General features: G+C 42.2%; 2 protein-coding genes across 4 annotated transcripts in view; one reads left to right on the top strand and one right to left on the bottom strand.

Annotated features, from left to right (window-relative positions):
• NAA16 (N-alpha-acetyltransferase 16, NatA auxiliary subunit) overlaps positions 1-21,672 on the top strand; it is a 62,308-nt gene that overhangs the window by 6,495 nt on the left and 34,141 nt on the right. For all 3 annotated transcript variants that reach the window (XR_011363181.1, XM_069970566.1, XM_069970565.1), the window contains exons 4-18: positions 6,232-6,389; positions 7,538-7,672; positions 8,786-8,939; positions 10,809-10,928; positions 11,094-11,189; positions 13,225-13,331; positions 14,319-14,391; positions 15,367-15,536; positions 16,161-16,313; positions 16,431-16,559; positions 17,264-17,477; positions 17,877-18,070; positions 19,117-19,225; positions 19,910-20,008; positions 20,382-20,525. Coding sequence is in view for 2 of the 3 variants with exons in the window: in XM_069970566.1 (XP_069826667.1) it covers positions 6,232-6,389; positions 7,538-7,672; positions 8,786-8,939; positions 10,809-10,928; positions 11,094-11,189; positions 13,225-13,331; positions 14,319-14,391; positions 15,367-15,536; positions 16,161-16,313; positions 16,431-16,559; positions 17,264-17,477; positions 17,877-18,070; positions 19,117-19,225; positions 19,910-20,008; positions 20,382-20,525 (2,055 nt within the window). In the remaining variant the exon portion in view is untranslated. The remainder of the gene's footprint in view (positions 1-6,231; positions 6,390-7,537; positions 7,673-8,785; positions 8,940-10,808; positions 10,929-11,093; positions 11,190-13,224; positions 13,332-14,318; positions 14,392-15,366; positions 15,537-16,160; positions 16,314-16,430; positions 16,560-17,263; positions 17,478-17,876; positions 18,071-19,116; positions 19,226-19,909; positions 20,009-20,381; positions 20,526-21,672) is intronic.
• MTRF1 (mitochondrial translation release factor 1) overlaps positions 1-21,672 on the bottom strand; it is a 51,819-nt gene that overhangs the window by 21,007 nt on the left and 9,140 nt on the right. The gene's annotated exons all lie outside the window — the stretch shown is intronic.

The following is a 21,672-nucleotide window of genomic DNA, read 5'->3' as shown; positions in this document are numbered from 1 at the left end:
TTTGAAACATTTTTTTACTCTATCTTCCTTATATCATTGGGCCAAAAACATGTAAGCAGTACTAGCATTAAAGGGGTTATTCCAAAATTATAGGGATTTTTCAGGTAGGAAGGGGTTCTTGATATATGCCTTGGGCTGCAGAAATAATAGCAAAGATGCATACTTACCTAGCCTACTCCTCCACTGCTGCTATTTACCCATGTTTGGTCCCCTTTGTGGTCCTCTTCTTCCTGGTTCCTGTGACACTGCCCAGACAGGATTGCCCTCTCAGCACAGGAATTGGCTCAGTGAGTAGTTCCTGTTGCTTTTGCAGACAGCCTTAACACGTCTATTGGCTGTAGTGGGCTGGATGCTGTGCCTGACCATTTAACGGTTTGTGCTTCTAAAGACTACATACAGTTAAATGTGGGTGATTAACAAAGTAAAGAGAGCATTGACTCTCCGTCTTGCCAATCACTGTTGTGGCCATAAGATGCCGTGGGTGATTAACAAAATAAGGAGAGCATTGACTCTCCGTCTTGCCAATCACTGTTGTGGCCACAAGATGCTGTTACCTCCCTTACTGCAGTGCACGAATTACATCACTTGCAGAGCAAGGAGAGAGGTAACGCCAGAAGACCACAGTGCTGCAGTCGTACAGCAGGTAAGTATGGCTTTATTTTTCTTTTTTGTCTTAGTCCTGGCTAATTTGGGGGTACAGTCTATGGGGGGGTGCTAACCACCAGGAGGATACTTACCAGAGGGGTGACTGCAGGGTGGTGGGCTGCCAGGGGGAATGAGATGACATCATGGAAGATGGTGCTAGAGAGGAATACCTACATGGAGGATACTACCTTCTGTTGGGGGGGGGGGGGGTTGCCTGCACAGAGAGGTCTAAATACTATATAGATGCTCAGAGAGATATAACTACTACATTGCGGCACAGAAGGCCTAACTACTAAATGGGTGCATAGAAAAGGCTTAATTACTATATAGAGGTACAGAGAGGGTCTATCTTCTATACAGAGGTGTGAGGGAGGCTAATTACTATATGAGGGGATAGATAGTGGCCTTTTTACTATATGAGGGATAAAACTGGGTGTAAACACTAGGCATGGGGGCATAAAGTGGGCAGTGTTACAGTGTGGAGCAATGCACATAGAGATGGTGCCATAGCGAGGAGCCTTAAATGTTTGTCTGGCAGAGCCTGTAGAGACGAGGCATCTCCAGGACTAGTCTTCATGATGGCAAAGTCAGATAGAGAAAAAAGAGAACGTGAACAACTTTGATTAGCAAAAACGTCACTTGAAATTCATGCAGAGAAGATGTCCTCTGTGAGTTACTGGACGTAACTGCACTGTAATCACATATAAGATCTGCAGAACCTGTATACAGCTGGATCTACTGCTTTTTGGTTACAGCTTAGGGAGAATATTAGTCTCTATATAGTGGACTTAATTCAGTGACAATTTAGTGGTGTGACTGTATTATTTGCCTTTTATATGCTGGTAATATTTGGTTTATATAGTGGATTGTATTCAGTGACTGAATAGAGCACAGATGTTAAAGTGCGGTCCTCCAGCTGTTGCAGAACTACGTTAAGCATTATGCCTGGATGGCTAAAGCTTTGTTTGTCCAGGCATGATGGGAATTCTAGTTTTGAAACAGTTGGAGGGCCATTGGTTTGACACCCCTGATATAGTGGTATTATGTTGTAATGATGGTAGTAGTCATGGTGTTGAGGTATTAGTTGTAAAATTTTCTTATGTTAACATTTATATATTTGTGTATTATTACTTTTTATACATCTTAAAATTTGCTGTAGTCTTTAGGTAGTGCAAGTGCCCCATGCTATGCCCATCAGCTATGGCACAATCCTTACACTGCCTAATAGATATTAGAAACATAAATATGTGATAAAGGGATTGATGGGTGATAGTTATACATAGATGCAACATTTTAGAAGATGTGGTCTGATGGGTAAATAAATTCACTACTTTTATTTTTTCACAAGCACATTTTGAAGTGCTGCAGTTTTTTGGTTTTGTAGATAGGTGATAAAAAGATAGAAGGACGTATAGCTAGATAGATGATAAGATAGAAATGTAACATAGATCCAGTATGAAATAGATATCTATCAGCTCATCATATTGTGGCTTGCACATAGGGCTGGGCGATTAATCAAATTAATTCGATTAATTCGCCCAGAAGGTTAGAATCGATTTGATTTTTTGTGAAAATCGTAAATTCGATTTTCACAAAAAATCATTGCGGGCAGAGAAGGGCAGAGAAGCGCGGAGAGTCAGTCGGGCGGGCGGACGGGAGGTGCAGGTGCCGGGCGGGAGATGGAGGGCGGGCAGCACTGCGTGGAGGTGCCGGCCGGGCATGAGGTGCAGGTTACGGCCGGCGGGAAGTGAGGGGGCGGCGCTGCGTGGAGGTGCCGGGCGGGCGGGAAGTGCGGCGAGGTGCAGGTCGGTCGGCAGTCCCCCAGAGCCGCGACCGACCTTCCCCAGCTGTACACATAGCCCTCCTCCCCTCACCCCGGCCATACATGCAGGTCCCGGTCTCTGCAGGGACTGTAGTGGTGATAGCGTCGCTGCCATTACTGGAGCTGTACAGCAGGATCTTCACCCCTGATCCTGCTGTACAGCTCCAGAAATGGCAGCGACGCTATCACCACTACAGTCCCTGCAGCCTCCTGCAGAGACCGGGACCTGCATGTGTGGCCGGGGTGAGGGGAGGAGGGCTATGTGTACTCCTTTCCCAATCATTCCCAGCTGCCCAGCCCCCCTCCATCTCCCCCAGTCGCCCTCCATCTCCCCCAGTCGCCCTCCATCACCCCCAGTCGCCCTCCATCACCCCAGTCGCCCTCCATCACCCCCAGTCGCCCTCCATCACCCCCAGTCGCCCTCCATCACCCCCACTCCTCCTTCAGTAACCCCCAGTCGCCCTCCGTCACCCCCAGTCGCCCTCCGTCACCCCCAGTCGCCCTCCGTCACCCCCAGTCGCCCTCCGTCACCCCCAGTCGCCCTCCGTCTCCCCCAGTCGCCCTCCATCACCCCCAGTCGCCCTCCATCACCCCCAGTCGCCCTCCATCACCCCCACTCCTCCTTCAGTAACCCCCAGTCGCCCTCCGTCACCCCCAGTCGCCCTCCGTCACCCCCAGTCGCCCTCCGTCACCCCCAGTCGCCCTCCGTCACCCCCAGTCGCCCTCCATCACCCCCAGTCGCCCTCCATCACCCCCAGTCGCCCTCCGTCACCCCCAGTCGCCCTCCGTCACCCCCAGTCCCCCTCCATCCCCCCTAGCTGCCCATCTATACCTGTACTACTACAGCCCTCATCTGTACCTGTACTACTACACCCCTCATCTATACCTGTACTACTACTACTACTACACCCCTCATCTATACCTGTACTACTACTACACCCCTCATCTGTACCTGTACTACTACTACACCCCTCATCTATACCTGTACTACTACTACACCCCTCATGTATACCTGTACTACTACTACTACACCCCTCATCTATACCTGTACTACTACTACACCCCTCATGTATACCTGTACTACTACTACACCCCTCATGTATACCTGTACTACTACTACACCCCTCATGTATACCTGTACTACTACTACTACACCCCTCATCTATACCTGTACTACTACTACACCCCTCATCTATACCTGTACTACTACTACACCCCTCATGTATACCTGTACTACTACTACACCCCTCATCTGTACCTGTACTACTACACCCCTCATCTATACCTGTACTACTACTACTACACCCCATCTATACCTGTACTACTACACCCCTCATCTGTACCTGTACTACTACTACTACACCCCTCATCTATACCTGTACTACCACACCCCTCATCTATACCTGTACTACTACCACACCCCTCATCTATACCTGTACTACTACTACACCCCTCATCTATACCTGTACTACTACTACACCCCTCATCTGTACCTGTACTACTACACCCCTCATCTATTACTGTACTACTACCACACCCCTCATCTATACCTGTACTACCACACCCCTCATCTATACCTGTACTACTACTACTACACCCATCATCTTTACCTGTACTACTACTACTACACCCCTCATCTATACCTGTACTACCACACCCCTCATCTATACCTGTACTACTACAGCCCTCATCTGTACCTGTACTACTACACCCCTCATCTTTACCTGTACTACTACTACACCCCTCATCTATACCTGTACTACTACTACACCCCTCATCTTTACCTGTACTACTACTACACCCCTCATCTATACCTGTACTACTACTACACCCCTCATCTGTACCTGTACTACTACTACTACACTCCTCATCTATACCTGTACTACTACTACTACTACATCCCTCATCTGTACCTGTACTACTACTACACCCCTCATCTTTACCTGTACTACTACTACACCCCTCATCTGTACCTGTACTACTACACCCCTCATCTGTACCTGTACTACTACTACTACACTCCTCATCTATACCTGTACTACTACTACACCCCTCATCTATACGTGTACTAGTACTACACCCCTCATCTTTACCTGTACTACTACTACACCCCTCATCTGTACCTGTACTACTACACCCCTCATCTGTACCTGTACTACTACTACTACTACACTCCTCATCTATACCTGTACTACTACTACACCCCTCATCTATACGTGTACTACTACTGCACCCCTCATCTATACGTGTACTACTACTGCACCCCTCATCTTTACCTGTACTACTACTACACCCCTCATCTGTACCTGTACTACTACACCCCTCATCTGTACCTGTACTACTACACCCCTCATCTGTACCTATACTACTACACCCCTCATCTGTACCTGTACTACTACTACACCCCTCATCTGTACCTGTACTACTACTACTACAGCCCTCATCTGTACCTGTACTACTACACCCCTCATCTTTACCTGTACTACTACTACACCCCTTATCCACTATACCTCCACTACTAAACACACAAAGAAGATCTCCTATACTATATGGGGGCCCAGAATGGCACACAGGGGGCTTGTCTACTACAGGGGAGCACTGTTACAGTGAGAAGCAATACAGTTGTCTCAAATGTCATTAAAATAGTATCTGATGCTGCAAGGACAAAACTATTCTGTTTATTTAGCAAAAAGGAAAAAAAAAATCGAGATTTAAATCGAGAATCGTCCAAAATTTTTAAAAAATCGAGATTTTATTTTTTGGCCATATCGCCCAGCTCTACTTGCACATATAGGCTGGGTTCACACTACGTATATTTGAGGCTGTATTTTTGAGGCTGTATAGCAACCAAAACCAGGAGTGGATTGAAAACACAGAAAGGATCTGTTCACATAATGTTGTAATTGAGTGGATGGCCGTCATTTAATGGCAAATATTTGCTGTTATTTTAAAACAACGGCTGTTATATTGAAATAATGGCAGTTATTTACCGTTATATGACGGCCATCCACTCAATTTCAACATTGTGTGAACAGAGCCTTTCTGTGTTTTTAATCCACTCCTGGTTTTGGTTGCTATGAGGACCTGACTTGCGGACCAAATACTGCCTGAAATGTACGTAGTGTGAACGTAGCCATAAACTGTATGTATGATCCTAACATGAGAACACAATAGGCTAACCCCTTTTAATGTCTAAACGCTTATTATCTATGCCACCATTATATGTAGGCAGATAATGGTGCCTACATATAATGGTGGTATGTGTGTGTGTATATATTTGTTTACTTAATTTTTACATGGTTATATATGTGAAATGTAGAAAGTCTTTTACTGCTCTTAATCCTTATTCACTATGAGTAATGGAGCAGAATATTATCTTTATTATTCAGAAAGCAGTGTTGTCTGCTGAGGTTCCATATGCGTAACATAATGGGGGCCCACTCAGACTTCCTTGTCCCTCCTAGGCTGAACCCCTAGCTACAACCTGATTGGGGGTTATACTTCTGGTGTATATGTGGTGTTATTATAGTGTAATTGTTGTAGTGACATCCATATACAGCAAAGCCTATCTATATGGTATAGGCATTACTGTGCCCTGGTGCTTAATGTGATCATTTATAAGGCTCTGCAGGCTCATAACCAATAAGGTTATGGGATCATTCAGAGGAACTAAGCATAGTCGTTTGCCTCATGTGCAAAGATGCAGACCTTGGCTGTCTTTTGGGAAGTGTTGTACATGATTTGTTTTCCTGAATAGTAGACAGGTTGGCATGTCTATGGTCTCCTCCAGAGGTCCGATAAGAAGTACGATGAAGCCATCAAGTGTTACAGGAATGCTCTTAAACTGGACAAGGACAATTTGCAGATACTGCGGGATCTTTCTTTATTACAGATACAGATGAGGGACTTGGAAGGATATCGGGTAAGTGCATGAGGGGAAACAAGTCATAAAGGCTCACTTTCACCGACCCTACATTTTCCCTATTCCCTTTCTTACCCTTTACTTTTGAGTTCTTCTTCTCTATTCTTTCTCTGTCCGTTGGACACCTTTCTAATGTTGTTGGCAGCACCATCTGGTGCGGCTCTGTTCCGTTATATTTAAAATCCGGATGACGGTGGGGGGGACGGGGGACACCGGGATCCTTTGTACGTAACTGGGGTGCATTGTATGAAGTTTTCATGAACGATTGACCACTTGCCCTTACCTTGTAATGTTATATTGACACTATGTCATGTTTTACATTTTTTTTTGCATCTACACTTTCCGTTAATGTGAACTGTATATAAGAGGATTGGCGGGTGTGTTGCCGCGCCACCTCCCCGTTGTTCTTAAAATAAAGAATTTAAAAAAATTAAATAAAGGCTCACTTTTTGCAATTTGTAAGTCGAAACGACTTCTTTTTAAATGTTATGTATTTGCGTGTAGGTACCGTACAAGTAATTTTCCATTGTAAATAAAGAGTAGGATATTTGATGTGCACTTGTTCAGAACAGACACCACCAATACTGTGTCCTCACTTATTTGCATATAATAATTTTGCTCTTTAATATTTTGCTCAGTAAGCATTTTAAAACTCTGTGTGCTGAAAAGATATAAAGAGGTTGTTGTCTTCAACTGGGAAGCCATTCAGTCTTTTTCTTGTTCCAGAATGTGTCCAGCCTGAAGAAGTCTTAGAACCCTATTACATCAAACGATTTTCATCCGTACTTGGCCGATTATTGGCTGTTGATGTAATAGACCATGTTAGAATGTCGGCTGATTTGTTATCTTAAAACATGACCTGTCAAAACCATGACGATGGCGACTATCTTATATGGGCCACCAAGACAAGCTAAGGATCGTCTGGTCAGCCCCTCCCTCGGCTCCGCACAGCCCCCCTGCCCCTCCCTGCTCCATGTCTGTGCGTGTAAAAGCACAGACAGCGACCGGGGAACAAGGAGCAAGTGAGCGCTGACCTTACAGGTCGGCACTCTCTTGCTTCTTAATACTGGGCCTTGTAATATAGCCCTTATTATAGTATGCATATAGTTCTTGTATGTACTAAATCAAGTTTTTTTTTTTCTTAACAGGAAACCAGATATCAGCTTCTTCAACTACGTCCAATGCAGAGAGCCTCATGGATCGGCTATGCTATAGCATATCATTTACTGAAAGACTATGAAACGGCCTTAAAATTGCTTGAAGAATTCCGGAAGACTCAGCAGGTAACTGTTAACTGCATAACTGTATTGGCTATAGACACTGAGGATGAAGGTCATTTTCTTACTTTAATCCTTAGCGCAGTTTTCATAAAATGTCCCTTTTTATTATGTGCCTTTGGCAGTTCGGTGCCCTGGGGGCGGGATTTTAATAAAACAGAAAACATCCTTATCACTCAAAAGGTTAAAGGCAAAGGTGACACCGTTATGTAGATAAGACAGGATTAGGCTTTGAACAATAGGGGATTGTCAGAACCCCCTCTTTCTGCACAAGACACAAGGTATTCCCAGAAAACTTTCCTTTTGAAATCATATGGTCTCCTCAGGTCAATTGGTTCCTGTGACCATGCGGCCGTCTCTAAATACTGTGTAGAAAGCTTAGACAATATGGGTTCCCATAATGTACCGAAAAATGTAACAAACAAAAATATCATAAAATTATCAATTATATTATCACAACTATTTGTTTGAGATTGGATTTTGTTGTATATGTTTAGGATCTTATACTGTTTGCTAGTGAAAGCCTTTGGTAAGTTAAAAAAGAGTGTCAGGGTATGTTTACACGTACCGGATCCACAGTGGATCTCTCGCTGCGTATTCATAGCGAGATCTGCTGCGGATCCCTGCCCAGTAAGCTCTATGGGCAGACAAACTCGCAGCAGGATGCACATCCCGCTGCAAGTTTGTCCGCAGCCCGCCCCGTTAACCCTTCGGCCACCAGAGCCTATACTTCACCTGGTCCCCGCTCCGGCTTGCTTCGGGGCTCCCGGTGTCTTCACGTTCCGCTCAGCCAATTAATACGCTGCGGCGGGGCAGAGCGCTGATTGGCTGAGCTGGACTTGCCAAAACCCCCGAAGCAAGCTGGAGCAGGGACCAGGTGATGTATATGCTCCGGCGACCGGAGGGTTAATGGGGCAGGCTGCGGACAAACTCGCAGCGTGATGTGCATCCTGCTGCGAGTTTGTCTGCCCATAGGGTTTACTAGGCAGGGATCCGCAGCGGATCTCGCTACGAATACGCAGCGAGAAATCCGCTGCGGATCCAGTATGTGTGAACGTACCCTTAATTTGTAAAGTGCAGTTTATTGTTGAGCTTATTGAAACATACCTTTTTTTATAGATACCCCCAAATAAAATAGACTATGAATATAGTGAGTTAATCCTTTACCAGAACCAGGTGATGAGAGAAGCAAACCTTTTCCAAGAGTCCTTGGATCACATTGAGACTTATGAGAAACAAATCTGTGACAAGCTTCAGGTGGAAGAAATCAAAGGTACGTGAGCTAAGGAGTATACAGGGTTTCTGCATTGTGTGGATAAGCTTATAGTAGGTAGCAAGATACTGCTTCATTTAGCCAATGTTTTAATACAGGATCAATGACATATCCCCTCTACTGTGTTTTTGTGCCTCCAAGAATATGTAGGAGCAGAACACCAGACCGAGCTGGTAAAAAGTAGGGGCGAGGGTGCATGTATTTCCTCTTACTTTACCTTTGTGCCTTTCTTTCCTGCATAGTCCTGGAGACAGCAAAGGTAATATTTTGTGAATACCATAATGCAGGCGGCATCCAGCAGCCTACATTTATCCCAGTATAATGAAGTGTAATGTGCTGAAAAGCGACAGGTAGAGCAGGAACAGTGACTTGTGTCAGTACTGTGCTCTGTGTGCTGTGCGCTAGGGCATGTTACCACTTAGATAAGACAAGCAGATATAAGTAATAGAGTATTTAGAAAAATTATTATGCTAAAATATACCAATGTATTTTTCTATCTAATTTTCTTTATTTCCAAGAGAATCAGTTTAAAGCAGTTATGGTGAACATAACACGTGATCAGGACCTAAAATGTGACCTTTAACATTCAACCAGGGTCAAGCATATGTACACACATGCTGTATACATAGATACTGACATACAAACATGATCTAAGGCTGGCTTCTCATGTAGCATTTTCTGCTGAAGTCATGTTTTGTTGATCGTCTAAAATAGATACAGACCGCAACTAGGAATGAGCGAAAACAACAAAAAATTCTATTAAGGTTCGTACAAAGATGAACAATCCCGTTGTCTGCCCCCTCTGTGGAGAAGGTGGACACAGCCCAAGGACCGCCTGGAAAACATGGATTCAGTCTATGGCATATGGCTGTATCCATGTTTTTAAGGCAGTCCTCAAGCTGTATCCACCTTCTCCACAGACCGGGCAGACAGCAGGATTCAAAAGCTGATCGGTCAGCTTCGTACAAACCTTAACAAAGCCTGTTTCGCTAATTGGTAAGCGCGACATTGAATTGTTATGGGCTAATCGGTAAGCGCGACATTGAATTGTTATGGGCTAATCGGTAAGCGCGACATTGAATTGTTATGGGAATAGAATTTTTTTTTTTTTAGGCCATATTCACACACTGTATGAAGAACTGCAATATTGGCCTGATGAAGATCACTTTATGTTAATTGGAATGTGGATACATTCGGGTGTGTTCGCGCACCAATTTGCCATAGACTACAATGTAAAGTATGGCCGGGAGACGTACTTTATGCTTTAACCAAACGCTATCTTGTACGGCCGCTGTTTACTGAATAGCAGCCACACAAAATAGACCTGTCAATTATTTTGTGTGGCCACAGAGAACCACGGCCGTAGTGTATACACTACGGCCGTGGTTACATAGACTGTTATTCATTGAAGCAGTACTGTTAAACAAAGGCCGTTGTTGCACTCTGCAACAACAGCTGTTGTTTAAAGGCCAAATACACTGTTTGAACGTGGCCTCAATGTGTAATTAAAGGGGTTTTCCAGTATAAAAGAAAAATATATTATGCTGGGACTGGTAAACAACAAAAAAATTACACTTACCTCACCCGGTCCTGTTGCAGCTTCTTCCAGTCGCCTGCTGCTCATCTCTTCTCACTTCTTCTAAAACAAGATGTTGCAACAGGAGCTACTCACTTAGTCAGTCCTCTTTAATTTGGGGATTACAGCTGCATGCTGTCTAGTTACCTCATCTTGGTGGGAGGGCCAGATAGAAAGTACAAATTGTTATATGTTTCCACATAAAGATCTTTCAGTGCTTGCACTTCAGTGGTTCCATATGCTCACATTTGTTGTTGGCCTACATCTCTCATTCCATGTTTTTGTATTTGAAGGTGAGGTTTACTTAAAGCTTGGAAGATGGAAAGAGGCTACTGAAGTATTTAGAGAACTTATTAACCGCAATCCTGAAAACTGGAAATACTATGAAAATCTGGAGAAAGCTTTGCACCCTGGTAAGTGTCATACATGGATTATGTGTACTGATCTTTTAAGAAACCAGCAGTCCTCCCATTGTTATAGTAACTGAATATATTTTAGGATACATCCAGAATCTGTCATCAGTAGTTTTAAATTTCATCTAGAACATAACTTATAGTTATCTTTTTTCTTTTTTCCAGCCACCATTGAAGAACGACTTGAGATCTATGATGAATTCTGTGAACAGCATCCAAGAGCTGTTTCCCCTAGAAGATTGATTTTAAACTTCATTACAGGTAGGAGCTATATAAAATATCAGTAATGCGCTCCCTCCCTCTCTATAGGTGCCTATACATTGTATACTAGTCAGCCAGTCCAGCATCATCCCTAAGAACTGTGGAGACCTCCCAAAGATGTCAGGCATAAATTTTTTTTGTTCTTTGAAGGATATGGCAGAACCAGAGCTATCTGTCAGCAGCTTACCACTATCTTATTTCATGTATATTTGAAAGTCAGGAGTGGTTATTGCAGAATTGTAAATGTATTCAGCTATTGTTATACTGTACCAATTGAACAATCAGAGCATGCTATTTAGCATTCTTAATGTGCTCAGTAAGCCAGGAGATGACCAATAACCAGTACCTTACTGCATATAACTCTGACTCTAGGATCTCTTCACTTACACACTTTGCTGTGCTCCCTGTTAATATACAAGAATTTAAGTATACCTTCTATTAAATAGAATAACACTTAACCCCTTAACGGCGCATGACGGTATACCTGTCATACGGCCGTTAAGGGGGATCAGAGAGGGCTTCCGTCGTGAGCCCCCTCTGCAGCCCGCGGTTCCTGGTTGCTATGTGCAGCCAGGGGCCGCGGGTATTAGCTGCCGCGGCCGGCTAATTAACTATTCAAATGCAGCTGTCAAAGCTGACAGCTGCATTTGGATAGTATATGTGCCCCCTGTCCCTGGTGTCTAGTGGGGGATCTCCCCCCTGCAATGCAATCGCGGACGGGAGATCCGTTCTAATGAGCCGGCCGGGGCTCAGCGTCGGAATGACTCTGATCCCGGCTCGGCAATCTATTCAGATGGTCTGCAGCAGACCATTATAATAGAGCACCGATCTGATGGATCAGTGCTCTGTTATATACACAGCATTGATCTCAATGGGAGATCAGTGCTGTGTATATAGAAGTCCCCCAGGGGGCTGCTAATTACTGTATGTAAAAAAAAAAAAAAAAAAAAAGAATTGTGTTTTTATTAATAAAAAATCCCCTCCCCTAATAAAAGTCCAAATCACCCCCCTTTTCCCATTTTATAAATAAACAAACAAACATGTTTGGTATCGCCGCGTGCGTAATTGCCCGAAATATACATTTATTTATTTCATGATCCCTCACGGTAAACGGCGTAAGCGCAAAACAATTCCAAAGTGCAAAATTGTGCATTTTTGGTTGCATCAAATCCAGAAAAAAAATGCGCAATCAAGGTACCGATTGAAAGAACACATCATGGCGCAAAGATTTCCACCTCACACAGCCCCATAGACCAAACAATAAAAGCGCTATAAGCATGGGAATAGAGCGATTTTGAGGAACGTTTATTTTCTGTAAAAGGTTTTATTTTTTTTATGAGCCATCAATTAATACAAAAGTTATACAAGTTGCATATCGTTTTAATCGTACTGATTTGAGGAACATATATAATATGTCAGTTTTTCCATAGGGGACACAGCGTAAAAACGAAGCCCCCCCTTCTTCAATTTCACCTGCGCATATAATTTTTTTCTGTTTTTGCAGCATATTTTATGCAAAAATTCAGCCTGTCATTGCAAAATATAATTATTGACGCAAAAAATAAAGGCTCATGTGGGTCTGTAGGTGTAAAAATGCAACTGCTATGGCCTTATATACACAAGGAGGAAAAAACGAAAAGGCAAAAACAGAAACTAGCCCGGTCTTTAAGGGGTTAAAATGTAGGAATGTGCACAACATCCAGTTTTCTAAATGCATTGTATAGTGGCTCAGTCCAGCAATGGTCTGTGTTGCAGGCTGCTCTTATCCAAGCAAGGAGAACAGAGCATGCTGCATGTCTTCTGGGCTCCCATTTCTAGTGAAGAGCCAGAGCTGTGAAATGTGATTCTCCTTCATTATAATTATTATGCTTTATTATTGGAGGTACACTTTAAGGCTGACCGTACGCCTGAGAAAGGCCAAAATGGTGTGTGGCTGACTCAAGATTATGTCTGGTAAAAGTCCGACCTGTCTGCTGTGCTGATAGAACCATTGTTTGCCATGATCTGGCCAAATTGTACTCTTTTCTTTTTCTAGGCAGCAAGGTTAAAGAAAGAATGGATAAGTTTTTACGAATTAACTTTAGTAAAGGCTGCCCGCCATTGTTTACAACCTTAAAATCACTGTACAGCTCTGCAGAGAAGGTAAATACATGACTTTATCTGGTTTTGATACGTTTAAAAAAGGCCAGGATCAATCATTACAACACCATGTGGCAGAGAGATCCGTAGTCTTACTGCTCGCACAGTAAAGAATCCCCTTCTGTGGTGATGGTAAAACCTTCTTTCCTCTTGACATAGTGTATGCCCCCTTCTCATTGTTACATACCTAGGTATAAAATTATCGCTAAAAAGATCTCTGCATTGCCTTGTCATGTATTGTGATCAAATCACCTATAAAGGCCATATTACATGAAAAGGTAATGTGCCAAATCAGGCAGATGTATTCCCGTGTAATAGCAGACGTGAACAGCAGACGTGCGAGAAAGCACCTTTACACGTCTTTTTTTTTTTAACTCCAAGTTCTAAATCTGTCTTGCTAAAGAGTCAGATTATGGATCCAGTTAATGTGTCTAAGGCTATTTTCACACAACGTATATTTTCGTAAAACCACGCTTGTTGTACAACGGCCGTGATGATTACGAAAGTATACGTTACCTTGCTGTCTATGGGATCCCGGCCGGAGCGTATACGCCCTGGCCGGGATCCCTAGCAGTGCTGCAAACAACTGACGTCAGTTTTCATTGAAAACTATTCAGTGAATAGCGGCCGCAGAAAACCCTGTCAGTGCACACTATGGAGCGAGCGGTTCCGGACGCTCACTCCATAGTGTGCAGTGGGGAGTTCTGATGCAGGCGTGCACAGATGCGCCCGCATCAGAACTCTGTGGCCTGGTCACGGAACGGCTGGTCTCTTACTATGTATGAACATAGCCTTATACTGTATTGCCGACGGCTTATTATAGTGCCTCCGCCACCACATGTATGGGAGAGCTGTAACGTGCATCGCAGCCCAGTGTGTGTGTGTGTGTGTGTGTGTATATATATATATATATATATATATATATATATATATATATATATATATATATATATATATATATTACATTTAATATACTTTTTTCTTTTTCAGGTGTCAGTTATACAAGAGCTTGTCATTGCATATGAAAACTCATTGAAAACATGTGGCTTATATAACTCTGAAGGTACGTTTTCTCAGGACTTTGTTGTCTGAATCTCGGCTATTTGATTATAACCATGCAGTAAAGGAGTGGTTGATTAATGTAAGGTGACCATACTCCTTCAGTAACTGACTGCCTACGGCTGCTTCTCCAACCCTTTATCTCCATACACATGCACACTATGCTCAACCAAACGTTCACATGTTTCCAGTGAGGAGAGGAGAGTAAGCTGCTGCCAAACTCCAAAGGCTGTGGCTTATGTCCAGGGCGAACAAAAGCATAGGTTTTGAAATTCTATATTCCTTACCTTTTTTCCCTCTGACAGTGTGTATACACATTACATAGCTTGCCTTACTCTTTTGGAAACATGTATGCTGACTTTTTATACTTGTTAACAGGGAATGAAGAAAAAAATCTACCTTATTGCAAAATTCTTAAGCTGTCATATACAATTCTCTGTTATGTGTTATGCATATGTCCAGCTCCTGACCACAGCATATCTTTGCGTAAGAAAAATAAGGCTTATCAGCCAGACCTGCCAAAATTTTTGGCTTCAGGTGCCTTTTATAACTGCATAGTATACATGTACAGAAACATATTGACTTGTTTGCACTGTCAAAGAGTTGGCGCTGTTAACAGACACTGTGGTTTGTCATGTTTGTCCATTGCAGGCTCACTGAGCTTTGTAACAGTGGCAGATGGATGTATGGCGGATTGCCTTTCTCATGTTCATGATAGCGATAAACCTAAACACTAGTTTTAGAAGATGAAATTGGTAGAACTCTTAAACTTGGCAAATGGTCACTTTCATTAATACTGCCATAACCCTTTTATTTTGACCTTCTATTTTGCCTTTGCCTATTACCTGCAACTATTTGAATAGAAATATTAGAAGAGTTTTTTTTTTATTCTAATCTAACATATTCTGTTCTGTATTATTTCTTTGTTGGAGTTCATGATAGACCATGTGTGTAATGCATTATTTTTGTACTCTTTCAGATAATGAAGAGCGAGAACCTCCCACCACCCTTTTGTGGGTCCGTTATTTCTTAGCACAGCACTTTGATAAACTTGGTCAGTGGTCTATGGCATTAGACTACATCAATTCCGCCATTGCCAGCACTCCGACGTTAATAGAACTTTTCTATATGAAAGCTAAAATCAACAAGGTACATCTGTAGATCATGTACTTATCTTTTAGCTAATTTGTAATCTTTCATTGTCTTTAGGCTGGGGGCTGCACACATGTAGTGGCATAACAGATGCAATCCATACGGGTAAAGTGAATCACACGACCACTCGGCTATCGCTGCATCTTGTGCAGAGGGATTGAATACTTATTTTATGTGCAGAAAACTCCACAGCTCTTACGGGGCCTACACTAATGATATATGCTGGAATCCAGCCTGTTTATCTCTAAAAGGGTTGTCTAGACTTCACACACTTGTGCCCACCTCTCAGCCGTGAAGTGTATTTATCTGGACAGGTTCTTAGTTAGTGAATGTGAGCAAGAATGACAGCAAAGAGTCTGTAAATTGTAATGAATTGAAGCACACCTTGTTGTAGACAGTCCTATAACTTTCGACATGAATACGCATTCCTTACATGAAACCACTTTTAGAATAAATTTAAATTCTTTCTTTGACCCTTGTGGGATATTTGAACCATTGGCGTCTTATGGTGCATTTAAATGTACATTTACTCTAATACTGAAATTCCTTTTTGTGACTTTACGTACATTTTTAGAGAGCACTTGGGAAATACTTACCATCATCTGTCTTTAATATCACCAGCATATAGGAAACCTTAAAGAAGCTGCCAAGTGGATGGATGAAGCTCAGTCTCTAGACACTGCAGACCGTTTTATCAACTCCAAATGTGCTAAGTACATGCTGCGAGCCAATATGATCCAGGAAGCAGAGGAGATGTGCTCAAAGTTTACAAGGGTACATACTGACTGTAGAGATATAATGCTGTATGTGAATGTAGTAACATGGAATACCCCTATGTAGGAGACATTGATCTGTACATTGAATACCTTTTCGTTTACATGTCTCTTCCAGGAAGGGACTCCAGCCATGGAAAATCTGAATGAGATGCAGTGTATGTGGTTCCAGACTGAATGTGCCTCTGCTTACCAACGACTGGGAAAGTATGGGGAAGCATTAAAGAAATGCCATGAAATTGAACGGGTACGTTTTAGAATTTACAGAATGTGCCGCTAGCTTCAAGTGTATTTATCACCTAAAAATTTTTTTACATGTTGTAGTGACTTGTCAATCATTTTGATTGGTGGGGGCCTGGTTGTTCAGACCCCCAGCAATCACTAGAATGAGGCAGGAGCACTGCTTCTCCCTATTCTATGCACACAATAGGAGATGAGCCTATAGACTTCCTATAGAAGTTTCCCATAGACAGAGCTGGGAGAGAACACTCTTCGTGCACACTTCTCTTGGCTATATCTAGCAAACGGTGTTGATTGATCAGTTAATGAAATCTTTTGACATGGCTCTACCACAGTGACAGTGCCCATTTAACTTTTCACAGTGTTTGAGAATAGGAGACAGATGCCATGTTATCAAATGTTCTCAATTGTTTGTACAGAGATACATGAAATATATTTGAAAGAGAATAGACCCTCTGTGTAGACAGCCCAGAATAAAAAAAAGTAATGTGAACTATGCTAATATAACTTTTGAGTCCTAAATTTTGAGTCCTCTCATATCAGGTTATTTGTGGCTGGGAAGAAATATTTGATTATCAGAATTTTTTCACTGAATTAATGAAAGTTTGGTGTATTTATACCACGATATCCTTCTGTATAAAAGGCATTGGTCATACACAATTAGGTCCTTTGTATTATTTCTTTGCCTTTACTAATTTGTGTCTCTTTCAGCATTTTTTTGAAATCACTGATGACCAGTTTGACTTTCACACATATTGTATGAGGAAAATGACCCTGCGTGCCTATGTGGATCTTCTACGGCTGGAAGATGTATTGCGAAGACATGCATTTTACTTCAGAGCAGCACAGACTGCCATAGGAATCTACCTAAAGCTGCATGAAAGCCCCCTATTGAATGAGAGCAAAGAGCAGGAAGTCAATTCAGGTAGGAGGAGTCATATTGTATTCTGACTGTAAAGGGAATATTTACTGACAATAGAAAGTCCTGAAAAAGCATGTAAAGCATAACACACTGCCTTCAGCCACCACTAGAGGGCGCTTAGATACTTACTGAATTTGATATTAGCATTCAGTGTAAACTCCAATGTTTATCCTATAGTAGCTGCTAGGCATGTAATTAAAAGCTGTGTATCCCAGTGAGAATAGTGTACTCCTGTTGCTAGAAAAATATAAAAAGATAATAAGTGCAGAAACTTTCTCTGTATTTGCATTAAAAACATTTTTTGTTCAGCGGGGACAATTTAGACAATAGTTAGATCTGCTGGACCTGTGCTGGAAGATGTTTTTTTGACAAGAACATAAATTGATACTGTTTTGTGTTTAGAGAACCTCTCCGCTAAAGAACTTAAAAAAATGCTGAGTAAGCAAAGGAGAGCACAGAAGAAAGCCAAACTGGAAGAAGAGCGGAAACATGCGGAACGGGAACGTCAACAAAAAAATCAGAAAAAGAAGAGGGATGAAGAGGAAGAGGAGACCAGTGGACCTAAGGAGGAGCTAGTTCCTGAGAAACTGGAAAGGGTAAGCCAACCTCTGGTAGTATAATTAACATATGTGATTCTGATCATTTATGGTTCTACCGAAGTGATAGGATTATATGTTAAGGCTGCGTTCATACTGCGTTTTTTGCAGTTCTTTTTTTTTATCCGTTTTTTGCAAAAAAAAGTGTATTTTTGTGCATCTGTTTTGGGCTATGTTCACACTACGTAAACTACGGCCGTAGTTTTGCGGGGTGGGACATAGCTTTATTTTTAATGGGATCCTGGCCGGAGTGTACACACATCATATATGCTCCAGCCGGGATCCCGTGCGGCGCCGGAAAAAACTGACATGTCAGTTTTCTGCGGCCGGAATTCAATAAATTCCGCCCGCAGAAAGCCCTGTTAGTTCACACAGTGAAGTGACAGTGAACATCTGTTTTTTCCATTAAAAAAAAAAAACGCACTGAAAAAAAAACGTGTAAACCGTAAAAGTATTATAACGTCAAGAATCTGAAGGCTGGTTGGGCAGATGACCAGCAAATAAAATGTTACTCACCCGCACCATTGCTCACTGCCAACACTTGGACTATTTCCTATTTCAGGTTTGAGAACATCACCATAGGTTTCTTTAACATGTTCCTGCCATATTGCCTTCAAAATCTTTACATAGCAACCTGGTCTTGGTTACTGTGAAAGAATATTATACAGTTTAACATTTTCTGTATTTGCATCATGGGCAATCATTAACATCACATAGTTTCCTTGTTACTGAACTGTAGATGCCGACCCAAGCTGTCCAGGAATAAGTGAGGTCATTGAGATGTCCATCCCCCAAGAGATGTACAGCACCTTCTTAGATGTGCAAAATGGTGTATAATGTATGATTTACAATAAGGATTACAAGCTTGGCGCACACATATCAGTGATCTGTTCAGTATTCAATCCATCCTTCCAATGGAAAAAATATGTTTAAGACTTTGTTGACTTGTTCTTAGTCCTAGTAAACCATGACATTAGGGCTTAAACACACCACCTATCTGGAGTTGTGAGGAAAAATGACTTGAATATTCTTCTCTTTTAAAATAGGCTGAAAATCCTCTAGAAGAAGCAATCAAGTTCCTTACACCATTGAAAACCCTTGCATCTAACAACATAAGAACACATTTATTGGCATTTGAGATCTATTTTAGAAAAGGTAAAGAATGTGCAATGTGTGATGTAGCTACACACTTCATGTTGGGATGTGTGTTGGGTCAGGTTCACATTGCCATAGTGCCCTCTGTGGCATGGATACATCAGCAAGATGTCAAAATGGGATGATGACATACCTGTGCCCAGATGGCCCAAATACAGTTATTGGTCATTTTCCAACAACATTTGTACAACAATCCATGCTTTTAAATCCAAGGCAAAACTAAATACTCTAACAAAATGACCTGAACTTAATCACTAGCTAACTACATGTGGGTAACTGAAATCGATGGGGGCCATTCCTGTCTGTGCTCAGATATGTTGGCATCCCGTTATGACATTTTGATGATGCATCCTTGCCTTAGAGGGCACAAATGTGATGTGAATGTGGCCTTTCTGTATTAGGCTTTATTCACTCTAACACCATGGCATGCTTTATTACGGATGAGTTACCTCACAAACGGCACTGATGGTCACCAGTTACTTAAAAGGGGTTTATAGATTTTCAGTTATAGCGCTATAGATGGCATTATTTTTATCATTGAAAATACAGTGGTGATGGAACCCATCAACATAGATGTGAACAGAGCTTTAATCCATAATGTGCTATAATATTAATTTTGTGATTATTTGCATTGTGAGATAGATATGTGTGTGTTTTTAAAACATTTTATATTTTTTGTCATAGGAAAATTTCTCTTGATGTTGCAATCTGTCAAAAGAGCATTTTCTATTAATAGGAACAACCCATGGTTGCATGAGTGTCTAATACGCTTCTCAAAATCAGGTAATCCCGCGCTTTGTGGGCTCCATTGTATTTTTGGTTACTGTAAGGCCTTATTCATACGTCTGCAAAATTTGTCCGTAATTACAGAGTCACAATTACTGACAGATTTAAAACCAGTAGGTTTCCTTGTGCCTATTCACACACTCGCAGCTTTTGTGGATCCAAGAATAGGTATCGACCACACCTCAAAAAAAAAAAAAAAAGACGTCATAAGTGTGGACCTCAATTGTGGCATGGGTCACTGTCTAGAATGTAGTGGTCTGTGAATTGTTGACTGACCGTGTTGGCTGACAGCACTTGCGGACGTGCGAATGTAATACTTATCATGTAGATTTGTTTCCTTCACCATACTGACTGTTCTTCATACCCCTAGTGTCAGATCACAGTAATCTGCCGGACATAGTGATCAAAGTACTTCTACATGAGATGAAGAGTATCTTTTCTAACCAGAATCTGGAAAGCTTCAATGAAGAGTTTCTCAAAAACAATTCTACCTCCATTCAGCATTTGCTTTCAGGTATAATGTAGAATTGGTACATTTATTGCCTTTACTGGAAACCAGAAAAAAGGAAAAGCATGACATTAATTTATCAAACATGATCACCCTTCATGATGGGGGGGTGAACCAAGGGGCTCCTAACGCAACACTTGTAACTTTCCTTCAGCTACACAGAGGGTGTTTAAGATTTTTGTGTTTTCAGGGTGTTTGTTCTATCAGCTATCATAAGAGATTTTTTTTTGCCTTCACCTGGATCAACACAGTAGAGTTATAGGTTAAATTTAATGGATTCTTGTCTTTTTATAACCTTATCAACTTTGCGTATAATATGTATTACATGGCTAAAGGTAGCCATAACCTTCAATAATTGTCAGCCAACGGTCATCTCTCCGGTCTTCCTCAATACACATGAACATTCGGTACAGATGAATGTTTCTGTGTCCTTTATTGAAAAGAGAGAGGTAAACCACCACAAGAGCAGTCTCTCTGAGAACAAAGGGGCAGGGGAATTCCATCACACCCAACCCGACGTATGCATATAGTACATTTGTAAGACAAGTGGTATGCTTTTGGCAATGCATTATTAAAGGACAAGTGCCATGAAAAACTTTTTTAATTGAAGCACATTACAAAGTTATATAACTCTGTAATATGCTTCAATCACCTATCTGCCTCCCTTCCCTGTCTTTTCCCCCCTTTCCCCCCCCCCCACACCAGGAAGTGTCCTAACTCACACAGACCTAATGACTGTCCTCACCATCACCAAGCTCTTCTCTCAGCTCCTTCTCCTGTTACACTAGCCTCCCCCCTCCCCTGCCTTGTCAGGTGACTCAGCTTGCTCAGCTCCCATTGGCTGAACAACTGCAAGCCATCACTTGTCACATGTCACTTGCTTATCTTCCCTCCGACTGACTCCGGCACATAGGCAGCTCCCCCCCCCCACCTCATACCCTCTCTCCTGCTGCCGTGGATTCAGTGAGTGAATAAGTCATGTCACTAGAGAAGATAAGCAAGTGACAATCAGAGCTGAGCAAGCTAAGTCACCTGACAAGGAGGGGGAGGCTGGTGTAACAGGACCTAGACCAGCCCTCCTACTGATGACTCATCCTCACAAGAAGGAGCTGCCTGGTGACGGTGACGACAGTCATTAGGTCTGTGTGAGTTA

The sequence above is a fragment of the Dendropsophus ebraccatus genome, chromosome 5 (genome assembly GCF_027789765.1).
Source record: "Dendropsophus ebraccatus isolate aDenEbr1 chromosome 5, aDenEbr1.pat, whole genome shotgun sequence".
Taxonomy (NCBI): domain Eukaryota; kingdom Metazoa; phylum Chordata; class Amphibia; order Anura; family Hylidae; genus Dendropsophus; species Dendropsophus ebraccatus.
The sequence above is the reverse complement of the archived record's forward strand: the minus strand, read 5'-3'. Positions and strand labels throughout refer to the sequence as shown.